We start from the raw sequence: 15000 nt of genomic DNA, 5'->3' as shown, positions 1-15000 counted from the left end.
TCGTGGAGGGAAAAGTTCATATTCAACCTGTTTGAATTGAATCTGACTGTCTGGGGTAGTTTGACTGATCCCACAGGGGGCGCTCACGACCAGCTTGACCTTTAACATGACCTCTGGACCGACCAGTAAAGTAAAACAGTCGATGTCACATAGTTTTACAATGAAAACGAATGACATTAGCAAGTAAAGTTGCACTGACCGATTCAAACATATTCGATTTTTGGAAAAAGTGATGGCCGTACCACGATCCAATAGTTTGGAATTATTAGTATGTTAAACTTTAAAATGAGAAATTCTTATAATCATGATAAATTATTTGAACCAAACATAATGAGTTGGCACAACTCAAGTGATTTTCTTTTACGACTTTGAGGTTTTGTTTCAATTTATTTTTCTGTATCTGATAAAAAAAAAAATGTTTTCAGAAATACAAATTACAGTTTGATTTTTACGCTTCAGCTGCTTTAACGTCTTCAATGATGCAACAGGAGAAACTTCTCGACAGTCTGACATCACAGTGTTCTGGTGCGGGGCCCCGGGTCCCTCCGGGCCCCTGACTCACTCGGGGCTCGTCCCCTCTTTCTTCATCCCAACTGAATTGTTTCGGTAGCATCAGTCATGTGATGCAGGAAGTGAGCGTCTGACCTGGTTTACGGTCGCGATGTGACTCAGGTCGCTTCATGTGTTTTTCAGCCCACGCTGCCGGCTCGCCCCTGACCTGGTTTGATTGATGGGTCGATGCTTGATGCGGATCTGAGGGAGATTTCCTGCGTCTTCAAAACGCTTACAGGCCATTTATGGAAGGAAAAGTGTGGCCGCACTGAAACGTTTTTATTCTTATTGAAATATCAAAAGTTTCTCTGTGTGTGTGTGTGTGTGTGTGTGTGTGTGTGTGTGTGTGTGTGTGTGTGTGTGTGTGTGTGTGTGTGTGTGTGTGTGTGAAGTATGAAGAGTACGAGTACAAGTTTATTTAGATCAATGACACTGAGGTTTGTTGGAAAATGTTTGACTTTCTAAGATTCTCACTACTCGACCGAAGATCAAAGACTGGAAACACACACGATTGTAAGTAGGTGAAGTGTGTGTGTGTGGGTTGGTTTGTGTGTGTGGGTTGGTTTGTGTGTGTGGTTTGGTGTGTGTGTGTGTGTGTGTGTGTGTGTGTGTGTGTGTGTGTGTGTGTTTGTCTCGCTCACAAGATGCAGATTTCCGTAGCCTTTATAAACTATATGTTTTACTTCTTTACTGTTAATTAACTTATTTCTCCGATTCAGGTTAAAATAAACTTCTAAATGGTTTTTAAAACAGTGACGACTGAACATGTGAAGACTTCAGCTGCTGCTTTTTAAATATTAATATCACTGAGCATCTCACACAACATAAATTATATTGATAAATAACCCGAAACAGCCAACCAAAATGCTGCTATGGGTCATAACTACACTGTAAATAAAGATTTAGGCCAACCCATCTCACCAAATGAGGTAAAATACTCAGAGTAGCGCCCCCTGCCTGAATTTCCAGCCTTGATTTGTTCCATCCACATGAAACTCATTGTAACCTTTCGTCATTTTCTTTATTTTATGATGAGACTGACGAGAAAAGCTGACGAGCGTCCATCAGGTCTGTGACGGAGCCTGTGAGGGAACAAGGTCCAGCTGAGTTGAAATCTCAGATGTAGCTGTTTCCTCTGGCGCCCCCCACAGGACAAGTTTCAAACAGCGTATAAGCAGAGCGGCGATGTCTCCTCTGCAGCCTGCAGGCGTCGCAGGGGAAGCTGCTGCTGTCGAACGCAATGAGTTTCCTGCTCAGATTGAAAAGCGCTGACGGCGTTGACAGTAACCAGATCAAAAACTGGTGATTAATCAGAGCTGCCGCAGGTTTCCTCTGTCGACCAAATCAGGTCAGAGGAAAGATGCTGACGGTTCAGATCTCAGAGTCGACCACATCACAAGCGAACCACAGCCCACGCCCCCGCTGCGATGTCACAGCACCAGAACCTCTCTGACGACCATGTACGGAAACAGGAAGCTCTGTCATACTGTTTCATTTATTTCAAATCATCTATAATTGGCTATTTAGTATAATATTCATAGAAATCCTCTTAGAAATTTTAGACAGTTACAACTCGAAAAATTATATTTTAAAGCTTACTTTTTTGTGTGGAGTGTTCTTAAAGTTTAAAGTGTACTTTTTATTTTTCAATTTTCAGTCCATATGTCACAGTATCTATTATAGCCAACAGCTGATTGATGACTGATTGTAAAAAGTCATAGATTTGTCCTGAACCAACAAATTACGTTTCTATACGACTGATGTGAATCAGAAAATACTTGGACCCGGAGGAAACACTGTATCAGCTCTACTTCTCACACGGTGCTCTGTCTGCTGCGGCCTCCACCTCCATGCATACACAGTTAGCACCATGCTAACAGAGATGCTAACCGACGGCTAGCAGCAGACTATCAGAGTTGTGATTGGCTCACACCCTTGAAACAAGTTAGATATTTTAGACTGACACAGCTATGGCTGTAGTAATGATTGGATTTATACCTCTTCATATATTTTAACTCTTGACTTTGGTTGTTCAATTCAATAAAACTGTATTTGTATAGGGCCAAATCAGAACAGACATAATCTCAAGACTCTCAAGGTCGAGAGCAAAGTGAGAGAAGTGTCAAACAAAGTTAAATTGTTACAGGAAACAGTGAAGCTGTTGTTGAGACCAACAGATGTTCATTCATCAGATGATAAAATCAGATATTATTTTATGATTTTCAAATATTGTAAAATGTGTAAATCCAAGACTTGATAAGACAAATGAAAATATTCAACACTTTTTACTCACTTTTCTCCAAATACTGTGGAGGAGGATTAGAACCATATGAAATCTGTTCTGGAAAAAAAATTTGGATTCTGTTTAAAGTTGTGAAATTTAACAACACAACCGACAAATAGGCTGTGAGCCGACACAGACTCGTATCTCCAGAGTGTCGAGTCAGGTTGAAATCTACAGAACAGGATTAGATCTATGTGAGAAATTATTTATACGATTCATACACAATTTATCATTATTTTGGAAAACGAAAAGGACATTTTAAAGAAAGTCTGAATTTTATATTAATCTCAGAATAATTCAGTCAAATTCATCGTTACTCAGCATCTTCTGTAAAACAAAGTCTGTGACGGTTCCCAGCCTTTTGAGCTGAGTCATTTCTGTTGTTTGATGTTATCAGTGAACCTTTGATTCTACAAAGTATCGCTCGCAGACTCTTCCCTCCAACACAGATGAACCCGAGAGATAACAGGAATCTCCCTGTCGTCTCTGCATCTGGTTATCAGCTCTGACATCGCTGTGATTTGAGGGTCGCACATCTTCATAAATGGAGCTGAACTCAGAGCCGTTATTCTGAGAAGCCGGACAACGACGACAACATGAGGCTGAGACGCAGCGTCGGAGAACTGCTGGTGAGCATCACCTTCATCCACTGACACCACCCGATGACATGTTCGACAGGTCGTCTCACAGCTCTGATTCCATCTGAGATTCTGTGAAATGAATGAAAACTGAAGCGCGAGACAATCTACTTTCTAATTCCACAGACGTTTGTCTGTATGTGGAACAAATATCTCGAGAGGCGTTCATCTTATCAGCTTCACACTCAGTAAATTGCCTGAAAAGTGCGGCAGGTGTTCATTTTATTTTGAAAAGTTGAGATTTTGCGTGTGAAGATTGTGTCGGTTTGTGTATCATTCAAACTTATATATCAACCACACACGTGAACAGTGATAAAGTCAGTTTCATATAAACTCTTCAGTGCAGATAAACCAGGTAGGATGAACACAACGTTTTCTTACTTCACTCTGCACAATAAACTGTTTATAAAAAGCTCTGTACACAAACAAGAAGTGACAGAATATTGTAGAAGAGTTTGAGGACGACTCACTAACGACAAGGACAAATTCTGAAGTATCGACACAGGACAAGAGAACACAACATTACAACACACATGTTTACAACACACACTGACGTGGTTAAAAACATTTCCTGAATTTAGAGTTATCATCTGTCGTCCTGTCCACAGGTGTGTTGCATTGCATTGTGGGTAGGCGTGTCCTCCTCCTCCTCTGGGGTTAAAGCTCCTCCTCCTCCTGGATGCGACTCCATGTTGTCATTCTCCTCTGAGGTCTCCTCCTTTTCTGTCGGACAGACCAACGTCAACAGGAGGTCTCTGTCTCCGTGGAGATGGAGGTTGGTTTGACAACACACACACACACACACACACACACACACACACACACACACACACACACACACACACACACACACACACACACACACAGAGTGTCTATATTTTCACTGTGACCTGATGGTTCTGCTGTTGCTGTGTCTTCAGGTCGTCCACCGTGAAGAACCGGGTCCCCTCCACCCTCTGGGAGGCCGAGTGCATCGACGCCTTCTGCTCGGGGCTGAACAAACACAGCCTGGTGTCAGTTCCCATCTACCAGAGCGTCCTGGTCCTGAACCGGCAGCAGGGGGCACACTGCTACACCGCGTCGTACCTGTCGGTGGCCGTGGGCTGCACCTGCGTCTGGGCCAAAACCAGCCAGAACTGAAGCTACAGCTCAGAGAGGAGAACATTTAACATCTGCTGATTGTGTTGTGTTGATTTGTGTGATTGTGTTTGATCCTCTGACAACTCAATTAAATTAAAACCCACAAAATGAAACCAGTCGACTTTACTTTGTTTAGTGAAAAGCATCACACCAAACTGTCTTCACCCGAGTCAATGTGGTAAAAGAAACTTTCTTAAACAGTCGTGTGTGTTTAGTTTGGTACAGTGGAACAGTGTGTGTGTGTGTGTGTGTGTGTGTGTGTGTGTGTGTGTGTGTGTGTGTGTGTGTGTGTGTGTGTGTGTGTGTGTGTGTGTGTGTCACCTTACATGTGACAGTTGTGGCTGTGCAGCAGGACCGAGCAGCAAACAGGTCAGTGTCACGGAACAAAACAGTTTCTGTAAAACAGAACAGAACATGCTGTGACCTGTATGGAGTTTTCAAATTTTCATTGGTAAAGAAAATAACTTTTTTTTTCTTGCTCAGACTTCTGATGATTTTTTTATTTTCCCCCCTAATTGTTTTAGTTTTAAAAACTAAAACAATTCCATGTGGTACTGCTCCTCCTCCGTGGTCATGTGACATTGTCTTTATTTACAGTCCTTACCGCTTTCACCTAATTTCATTTAATTGTAAATTTTTCACACAGAAAAAGGAGCAGAACTCAGGATCATCTCCCATCATGCCTCGGGTGTCGTTCGCCCCTCCCTCTCTGTGCCTCACCTTTCTCCCTCTGCTGGAGCGCCTCCTCCCCTCCCTTCCCCCGACGGTGCGAGACGTGGACGTCCCCCCTCTGTTCCGCGAGCAATTCATCCTGTCCGGGTATCGTCCGGTGGACTTGTCCTGGCGCTGTTACGTCCTCAGTCTCTTCCAGATCCACAACGAGACGCTGAGCGTGTGGAGCCACCTGCTGGCCGCAGTCTACGTGTTAGTGAGGTTCCTCATGTTCGCCGTCCAGCAGGGGGGGGTACTGACACCGTCCTGTGCTGTTCGTTTGACCTCCTCAGGTTTGTCCGCCACATGTCTGACCTCTTTGACCTCTGACCTCCTCAGGGGATCCTGGGAGTTGGGCTGCAGGGCCCTGAAGGTCAGGGCTTCTCTGTGGACGTGTCCTCGCTGCCTCTGGTTCTCTACGTCTTCTCCGCTGTCACGTACCTGAGCTGCAGGTGAGTCAGCGAAGAATCTTTAAGTGTCAGAAAAGAAAACAGGTTCTGGTTTTCACTGATGAATAAACATTTTATTTAAAAGAATTTTCATTTGAATTAATATGAATTATTTGAATCTGCTCACGCTGACGTCCACCAGCAGTTTGTGATTAATGTTCATTCTTCTGCTTCATTTGAGTTTAGAACTGAATTCATGGATTTTTAAGTAACAGATCTTTCATCACTTAATCTGCCTCCATCTTCACCTCCATCAGCTACAGGTCAACACGACGGTTCATTTGACGTTTGAATCCAATGTTCTAATAATAATAATAATATTTTAGACACCAAAGGACACATTACAATACATCACAAATAAACATGAATAAATACAGAAATATTAAAATCCGATATGAGTCAGAGACTCATTAATGCAACATATGTGACAAGAGTATTCAAGTTTTAAAACCAAGGTTGAGATCGGATTAGTGAAGGATGGATACAGATGTTCTCTGTGGTAGACTGAACTAAACAGATGTTTTAAGTTGGGATGTGAACATCTTGAGTCCAGCCGGCAGATGTGAGGTGACTCTCTCTTTTATCTCTGTGTTTGGTCTCCACCTCCTGAAATCAGGCTCTTCGATGCTCCACATGTTCTCCAGCTGTTCTGAGTCTGCAGCTGTTGGTTAATGGACAGACGCTGATTACAGATGTTTACAGTCATGTGCTGTATTAGGATAGAAAGTGATTGATGAGATCCAGAGTTGCTCGTTGCAGCGCTGCAGTTCACCTGCTTCACTCCGAGCAGACGCACCACTCGCTCTTCTTCCTGGAACACGTGGGCGTGGCCGTGTACCAGTACGGCTGCGCTCTGGCTCTGTGTCTCTACAGCTCCGACACCGGCTGGACGCAAAGCATGCTGGGACAGGTCAGTTCACGTGTCTTACATCCTTCCTCGGTCGCTGACGTGATGCGTTCAGGTGTACTGATGAGGCAGGTTTTCCGCAGATCTTCCTCCCAGTTGTCGCCGTAGTCGTCTGGCTCTCCTGCATCATCTGCTGCTACGCTGACCTTCATTTCCACCGACCGTACCTGTGGCACAGGAGGATCTGCCAGGTGGTCCCGATGGGCGTGGCCTACCTGCTGGTCATCAGCCCTGTCACCCACCGCCTCGCCAGCCACAACTGGACAAACACTTCTACTCTTCCTCTTCACTTCCTGCAGGTGAAGCTTCCTAGTCAACATATAAACTTAAATTCACTTCTTGTTTCGACTGAAAACAACTGGTCAAAATGTCACTGCATATAAACGCACTTCTATCTTTTCTACACCAGGTGGCACTATTTCTGCTCTCAGCCGTCTTCTTCTCTTGCCCCGTGCCTGAGTGCTTCTCCCCCGGCCGCTACGACATCATCGGCCACAGTCGCCAGCTCTTCCACATCCTCCTGTCTATCTGCACACTTGTCCAGCAGGAGGCGCTGTTTGAGGACTTCCTGTGGCGGCGGCAGGCGCTAGTCAGGGAGTTCGGAGAAGAGCGCCTCCTGCTGGCCTGCGCCTCCTTCCTCGGCCTGACGCTCTGCTGCGTGATGACGGCGCTCGTCATGAAGAGGAGAACTCATGTTCAGCTACTACAAGAGGGAAGATAGAAGAAGAGGAAGGGGTGACGTCATGCACTCGAACTTCAAAGGGGATTTTACATATAATCATAAATATAGAAGCAAGAAGGTTCCTGTTTTGAGTTTGCACTTTGTACTCCAGCTTCTTCCCACAGTCCAAACATATGCAGCCTGTTGTTTGATTAATCGAAGAAGTGACCACAGACGTGAGAGTGAATGGTTGTCTGTCCACTGGCGACCTGCAGGTGACCCTCTCACCCTGTGTCAGCTGGGATCGGCTCCAGTTCCCCCTGTGACCCAGTGGAATAGATACTGGGCCGATGGATAAATATAGATATAATAAAAATAACATCATAAAGTAAATAAATATTGTAGTTTTCTTGAATGTTTTTTATTGTTTCAAAAAAGGATCCAACAGTTTATCAGCATATTTGTTTGGACGACATGTTATCCCTGAAATGATTTGGTCTGTTATGGACATGGACATTCAGCAGGACAGAGACAAAAGACAAAGACGAGTCATGTTATGATCTGCTCCCTTGAGAACATTCTTCATTTTATTTCCTGTTTTATTTTGAGAAATCTGTTCCTATTGTTATTTGTTAGCTTTGTTAGTAGTCCTGCGTACCCCTTTGTGTATTTATACCTTTATGTTTCCACCTTTCAGTCGTTCCTGTGTTTTTCTGTCTTAACAACTCACAGGTGATTGGTTTGCTCCTAACGAAGAACTCGGCTGGAACCAATAGATGATCGTCCAGTTTGAAGAGACACGGAGAGTTCTCATTGGCTGCAGATGCTCTGGGGCCCAAAAAAAACTATCTTATGTGGATCTAAAAATAAATCTAACAAAACAGGAAACTGAGAAGAAAACATCACTGAACTGAAGCCTCGACGCTGTTATCTCTCTCTCCCAGTTCCCTACCGGCCTCGCTCGGCCAGTCAAGCAGTAAGCAACAGTTGCGGTGTTTAGGGCGGAGCCGCAGATAATGAGTTTCAGTTTGAGTTGGACTTTAATAAGAGGATCACAGCTGTTTGTCCTGTACTGTGAACTGAACTGCATTTTATTATTCAAAGAGAAAATTATAATTATTCTTCTTTAAGTTTCTGTAATCCAACATTAGGTCACAGTTTTCTTTTACGCAGTTTATTGTTTGTCCAGTGGTTGGCGCTAGAGAAAAGATCAAAGGCTTGGAGCTGGTATGTGGTTGGGACAGTTTCACTTCATCAGACTTTATTTATAACATCTTTCATAGAAGTTAGTGTCAAAGTCCTTCATGACTGAATGAGAGCACAGGCAGTAAAACCACTGCAGAAAATACACAGTGTCTGAGATAAAATACTGAATGTGATTTTAAAAACTACATAAATACATACAAGTGACAAAAATGCGTAAATGTGGATGAGGTTAGTCAACAGAAGCTAACAAGACGCAGCTGAAGTCATTTATTTTGGTGTTGCTAGCTTGCTGAGCTGTGCGTAACTTTTCATGAGATATAATACGAACCGTTCCATGAGACGATTTTCAGACTCAGACCATGAATATAACTGATAAGTTTTATGTAATTTCATCTCTAGGGGAGAAAAGAGAATTCCTTAATAGAAAGAGCAAATAACTTCGAGACAGAAACATGGTTACGCTTTTAAATTGTTGAGCATAACGAGGCCACGTTAGCTCATAAGCTACTCGTCGGTTTCTCTTGTGAATTTACACGAGAAGTGCATAAAAACCATAAAAGCTACAGAGTTGAAACGGCTGACCGCTTGCGATTTGCTTTTCATGGTCAAATGTCATTTGGATAGCGCCACCGTGTGGCCAGTAACAACATTCAACAGTTTCCTCCTATTCAGACTGTTGAGGACGATGTGAGCTTCTTCAAGACCTGAGAATAAAAACATAAGAAAACAGCAGCAGAGAATGTGTGGAAATGTAAATACTAGGAAATAAAATTCAGAATGACACGAACCATCAGTGTTGACTTCAGTTCACAAGACAAGAGGAGTGTCTCTGTGTGTGTGTGTGTGTGTGTGTGTGTGTGTGTGTGTGTGTGTGTGTGTGTGTGTGTGTGTGTGTGTGTGTGTGTGTGTGTGTGTGTGTGTGTGTGTCTGCGTGTGTCTTTAAGCAGCTCAAACAGCTCAGTGTTTGTTCAGTCTGTCAATGAGTAAACCTGCCCACACCCACACACACAGACTCTGAGCTCACAGCTGTCATAGGTACGTTCACACTTTATTTCTTTATTTATACGTTCATATAAAATTATTAACTCTGTAGTTAAATGTATTTTGGACGTTCACATTTCTGTCGGATGCTGAGACTCCATCAGTCGCAGGTTGTGAGTGTTGCTCTTCTGTCCTGATGTTGATAATTATTTTGTTATTTACTTTTAAAGAGCAAGTGAACAGAACCAGTTGCTCCTGCTTCAAACACAACGCACTGTGATAGACTCACATGCACTACTCTTGTTAATACTAAGGTTTCATATCTCATGAGCTGAACAACAACTTTATACTGTTGAACATCAGAGTACTGAATCGTAATTTTGACCATTCAAATTTGTAAATTTAAGATTAGTTAGATTATGAAGTATTAAATATCATGAAGTAGTAAATTGTGATGTTTTGTTACTAATTAGTTGAGTCCCTGTTGTAAATGTGTGTGTTTGTAATGTTGTGTTCTCTTGTCCTGTGTCGATACTTCAGAATTCTTCTCTGTCATTAGTGAGTCGTCCTCAAACTCTTCATATTTCATAGTCCACTTCTTATTGTTTGTGTGCAGAGCTTTTTATAAACAGTCTGTGGAGCAGAGTGAAGTTAGAAAACGTTGTGTTCATCCTGCCTGGTTCACCTGCACTGAAGATTTTAGAATTAATGTCTTTCATCAAATGTGTTGTTATATATAAGTTTGAATGATTCACTGAGCTGATGTTATTTTTTCATACATAACAACCGACACAACTTCAAACCCAAGTTCACAACTTTTCAAAATAAAAGCTCTGTAATGCCGCTCAGTATGAAGCATTGCAGCACCAAAACATTATATCTAAATTATTAAATATCAAAAACCCGAGGTTTGACCCGGTTGTTGACCACTGCTGTAGTATATCTGAGGACCTGGAAGGAGACGCCTGGTCGCCTGTTTATCAAATTTACATAAATAAACATTGTGTATTATTGATGTAAATTTATCGCAGCTCTCTGGACGTATTTGTTTTGTTGATTAAACTGTTGCTTATCTGAACGAGGTAAACATGCAGCTCCGTCACGTTTCTTCAAACAGGAAGTAACGACACACGCGGAGCTCAGCGTCGTCTCGTCTGATCCAGAATTCTTCTTCTTCTCTTTATGTAAACGGTGTTTTTATTTAACGGTGAAAACAAAAGACCTCATGTTCGCTCACTTCTGTTCATTCACATGTTACTAAAACATGTCGCGAACTGTTTTCTGTGTTTTCTGTGTTTGGGGATGGAGCTGCAGCAGAAACACGAGTCGTAAACTGCTCTCAGTGTTTGAACTTTGACCTCCTAGTCATCAGTCATGTTAATGAGCAGAGCTGCAGCCGTCGTTAGTTTCCTGGATCAATAAATGTAAAAGTACCTCATCAGACAGTGTTTGAGTCTCTGGTGTTTGTAGTTTTTTTTAAAAGACGTCAGCTGTTTCCTGTTTAAAACGTTGTTCGCTCCGCTCGAAAAACCTCAACCCAAACAGCCTGAAGCACATTTTCTTCTTCAGTCTCATTTCTCACGAGTGGCTGAGTGAATTCAAAAAAACATATTTATAATAATTTATTCAAACTGGTTTAACGTCTTTACATTTTCAAATCTCAAAACAGTTACAGAATCACCGTGGAAACCTCCGAGCTCTCGTCAAAGTCGTCGTTTTGATGAAGTGCTAAAGTTTCTAAACTTCATGTAAACTCATCAATAATATTAGATCAATTAAAACTCCACAGACGATTGATGACTTTATATAAAGACAATCAGTGACTCACACTCCTCTTTATTTGTCCAGTTTTATTCTGGATGATGATCTGTACAAAGACAACATGGCTGCAGTGTTGCTTCCATCCATCCGTGAAGAAATGCTTTTCCTTGTGTTGAACTCCAGGAGGCGAAAACTGGATATTATACAGAATTACAGACACAAAACAAATCTGTAAAGAGGTTTTATTATTTAAAAAATAGAAAAAATACTGCACATTTTAAATCTACTGCCACTGCTCATGTGAAACTACTACGACTGTAGATGTTGATCATTGTGCGACAGATAAAACACGATGTTTTCAGGAAACAGGAAAAAGAATCTGAACAGTGTCTCATAAAACTCCGCCCAGTGTGATCAGGTGTGTCTGAGCAGTTTGTTCACGGCTCAGGACGACGACGCCATCAGTAAATCTAAGTTCCTGTCACTCAGTCAGACAGAGAGGTCGGACTGATCGTTACATGACTCACGTCCTGTTTCTCTCTCTCTCTCTCTCTCTCTCTCTCTCTCTCTCTCTCTCTCTCTCTCTCTCTCTCTCTCTCTCTCTCAGGGATCATGGCGGCAGTCGGAGCCGGGGTCAGTGGGGTCATGGGGTCGTGGTTCCTGTCATCAGGAGTCGTCGGGTCCTTCATCCTCCTCCTCCTCCTCTCCATCCTCCTCTCGGCTCTGTGCAGCGAGTGCAGCAGGTCTGATCTCCACACGTCTGTGTCGTCAAAGCTGAATCCGATCATTTGTTTGTTTCTGTCACTGTCGACATGAGCCGAGTAAAAACCAAAGTGTGATCGTTCAAACGCCTCAGAACTGCACCAAGAAAACATTCACACAGATCACTACAGCATCGAATGTGGATTAATACTAAAGTATTAAAGTCTGTTTACCCAGTGTAATGGTAAAGTCTCTGCACTGTGATGATGATTACCCATGATCCTCTGCTTCCTGGACCAGAAGTCTGTTTGGAATTCTTCATATTTTAAAAGTTTCACACTGAATATTGGAGATACATTTGATAAAGTGGTTTTAACAGTTCAGCTTTACACTTAAATTTGGAAAATGTCCGAGCAGACGTGTTGATGAGCTTTCTAACACGTTAAACCGGAAGAATCCAAATATTTCAGGGTGAAGAAGAGGAGCCGAACAGTTTCAGTTTTGAATCCTCGACCACAGATTAAATTACATTTTTACTTTAAATGTAAAATGTGAATCTGTGATGATGTTTGTTCTGTTTTATTTTTAAAACTTTAACCTCATTTGTTCTTCTTTCTTTCATTTCCTAGACGTTCGTTTGAGCTTCAAGATTCAGAGAGGGACACAAATCCTTCAAATCTTATCAGTGTGGTAAGAGACCTTTGACCTTTGCCCTCTGAGCCTGTGTCTGTTAACATGAAAGACAGATCAGAGTGAATGTTTGATGTTGTGTTTATCAAAAGGTGAAACTTGGGGAAACTTTAACAGCGAGAGACAATCCTGTGATCAGCGAGATTCAAAACGATGAAAAAGGTGAGTGAACATCTGAGCAGCAGAGAACTTCACCACGAAAAGATGAACGTGTGAATCTGAGTGAGGAGAAAGAGACAGAGATCACATTGAAAGTTAAAACCAGGTTTCATACACGTCTCCTGCTCTCTGACTTAAAAACACATTTCATGTCTGTGGTTTTCAATCTTTAAAACCTGAAACCTGAGAAACTCTGAAACAAGAAAAGAACCAGAACCAGAAAAGTCGAGATGTTTCTCATAAAGACAATAAAGAAAATCTAGCACAAAGGTCACAGAAATACTGTATTTAACTGGTTAAAGTGAACAACACTCACATTGTATTTTAAAAGATTAATATAATATTGAGCTTTTATTTTTTTTATAAAAACACTACGGAAACTTTAGAAAACACTGAGACTTTTATTAATAATAAATAGATTTTTCATTTTAATTTTCTCTTTCCAGATTTCCGTCCTTCTGAAGGAAACTCAGTCTCGTTCACTCCCTGGAAGAGCCACCTGGGGGCGCCACAGAACGACCAAGGTTCGTTAGAATAACCCTCCATGTTCCTCAGTGTGTTTCAGGGTAAAAGGAAACTTTCTGCCATCTGAGGTAGCAATGCTGTTGCCGTGGTTACCTGCAGGTTAAAACACGTGATCACATGATTGGTGTTAACGGACACCCGACAGCCAATCAGAGAGCAGGGTTTCTCTATAATAATGATGTCTCTGGGCTATTGGCTGCTGTAAACGCCAATCAATCAATCATCCGCGACATTTCTCTCCATAACTTCATGTGTTTATCAAACCTGCAACGTCTGTTTCACATTTAAAGAAGCAAAATGTTACTTTAGGAAATTAAATTATATCTTTGTGTGTGTGTGTGTGTGTGTGTGTGTGTGTGTGTGTGTGTGTGTGTGTGTGTGTGTGTGTGTGTGTGTGTCAGATGTTCGGACCAATGGCAGTGCAGCAGTGATGGAAACATCTCCTGCTGCTGGTACGTCATTGTCCTGTTTTTACAAACACTGAAGCACAGTAGAAACTACATTACTACATTTCCCATGATGCATGAGTGTGTGTGTGTCTAAAGAGTCCAGGCCTGTGGAGGAGAACTCAGTCCGGTTCACGACGTGGAGGAGCCACCTGAGGGCGCCAGAGCAACAAGGTGAGAAATAGTGTTTACTTAAATGAACTGCTCAAAAATAATAAGTCAACACTTAACGGTCACAGTATAAAACCAAGTCAGTGAAACTTCAACTTGTGCATTTAGGAAGAACAAGTGATTGAGAACCAGTTTCACCTGTTTTGGTGCAAATGAAAGTGACAACAGGTGCAATGGAGGCAAATCAGGACCAGCTCCCAACAGGGAGTGGCCACTGCTCACAGATGAGTCAGGTTCACACCGAGCACATGTGAGACAGTCTGGAGACGGCGTGGTGAACGTGATGCTGCTGTGACATCATCTGTGACCGGTTGGGTGGTGGGTCAGAGCGACGGTCAGAGCTGGTGCAGTGGACGCTGGGTTCCTCCTGGTGCAGGACAACGATCGGACTCACAAACTTTATATCAAATTATTCTTATTTTCTTTCGTTTCTCAACTGAGCATTTTCTGGTTCCAGTTTTTAATATGAAGATATGAAGATAAAATGGTCAGCTCAGGGAAATGAGTCTCTATCTTTGACACCTCAGACGTCAGACTTTATGGGACATAGGATTTGAGATTATCGGTGTGGTGGTCGCTCAGCGAACCTCCGGGTGAACCAGGGGGAGTTGATTGGCACAGCTGAGGAGACAGAATGAAAGTGGGCCGAGCTGAGCTGAGCCGAGCCAACTTAAGTTGAGTTTAATTCATGTTTGCACCTGTGAAGAAGTGAATGGTTGGTCTCTGGCTGCTGGTGGAGACCTCGGTGACATCGTCATTTGCCACAGTTGGAGAGTTGAAGCCTCGTATGTGATGTTTAAGAGCAGAAAGTGTTTTCAGAGCAAAGAAACGTCTGCAGTTATATAACTTATTAACGTATTTTGAGTTGGACTTTTAATTTCCTTTTAATTACTTTCCTGTTTTACTTTGAAGTTTCTTACCTTACGTGTCTCTGACACATTTACTTCCTTCTTGTCTTTTCAGTTTGTCTCCTCCACCCTGATGAGTTTCATGTGTCCAGTTTTCTCTTGTGACTTT

General features: G+C 42.4%; 3 protein-coding genes across 3 annotated transcripts in view; all 3 read left to right on the top strand.

The window, feature by feature from the left end:
- The first annotated feature begins 3334 nt into the window (after positions 1-3334).
- il17a/f2 (interleukin 17a/f2) lies at positions 3335-4727 on the top strand. The gene is made up of 3 exons (XM_035154313.2): positions 3335-3465; positions 4083-4249; positions 4395-4727. The coding sequence occupies exons 1-3, from the start codon at positions 3433-3435 to the stop codon at positions 4612-4614; spliced, it is 420 nt and encodes a 139-aa protein (XP_035010204.2). The 5' UTR covers positions 3335-3432; the 3' UTR covers positions 4615-4727.
- A 566-nt stretch (positions 4728-5293) lies between these two features.
- Positions 5294-7402, top strand: LOC118108810 (membrane progestin receptor beta-like). Its single transcript, XM_047344470.1, has 5 exons — positions 5294-5578; positions 5665-5777; positions 6534-6684; positions 6765-6980; positions 7091-7402. The coding sequence occupies exons 1-5, from the start codon at positions 5294-5296 to the stop codon at positions 7400-7402; spliced, it is 1077 nt and encodes a 358-aa protein (XP_047200426.1).
- Positions 7403-9485: 2083 nt separating this feature from the next.
- si:ch73-204p21.2 overlaps positions 9486-15000 on the top strand; it is a 6480-nt gene continuing 965 nt past the window's right edge. The window contains exons 1-7 of the mRNA XM_035154254.2: positions 9486-9583; positions 11898-12033; positions 12622-12682; positions 12775-12844; positions 13288-13365; positions 13768-13818; positions 13912-13986. Of these exons, the coding sequence (XP_035010145.1) occupies positions 11903-12033; positions 12622-12682; positions 12775-12844; positions 13288-13365; positions 13768-13818; positions 13912-13986 (466 nt within the window). The 5' untranslated portion in view covers positions 9486-9583; positions 11898-11902. The remainder of the gene's footprint in view (positions 9584-11897; positions 12034-12621; positions 12683-12774; positions 12845-13287; positions 13366-13767; positions 13819-13911; positions 13987-15000) is intronic.

This window comes from Hippoglossus stenolepis, chromosome 1 (assembly GCF_022539355.2).
Source record: "Hippoglossus stenolepis isolate QCI-W04-F060 chromosome 1, HSTE1.2, whole genome shotgun sequence".
NCBI lineage: Eukaryota > Metazoa > Chordata > Actinopteri > Pleuronectiformes > Pleuronectidae > Hippoglossus > Hippoglossus stenolepis.
This window is presented reverse-complemented; position numbering and strand designations above follow the sequence as displayed.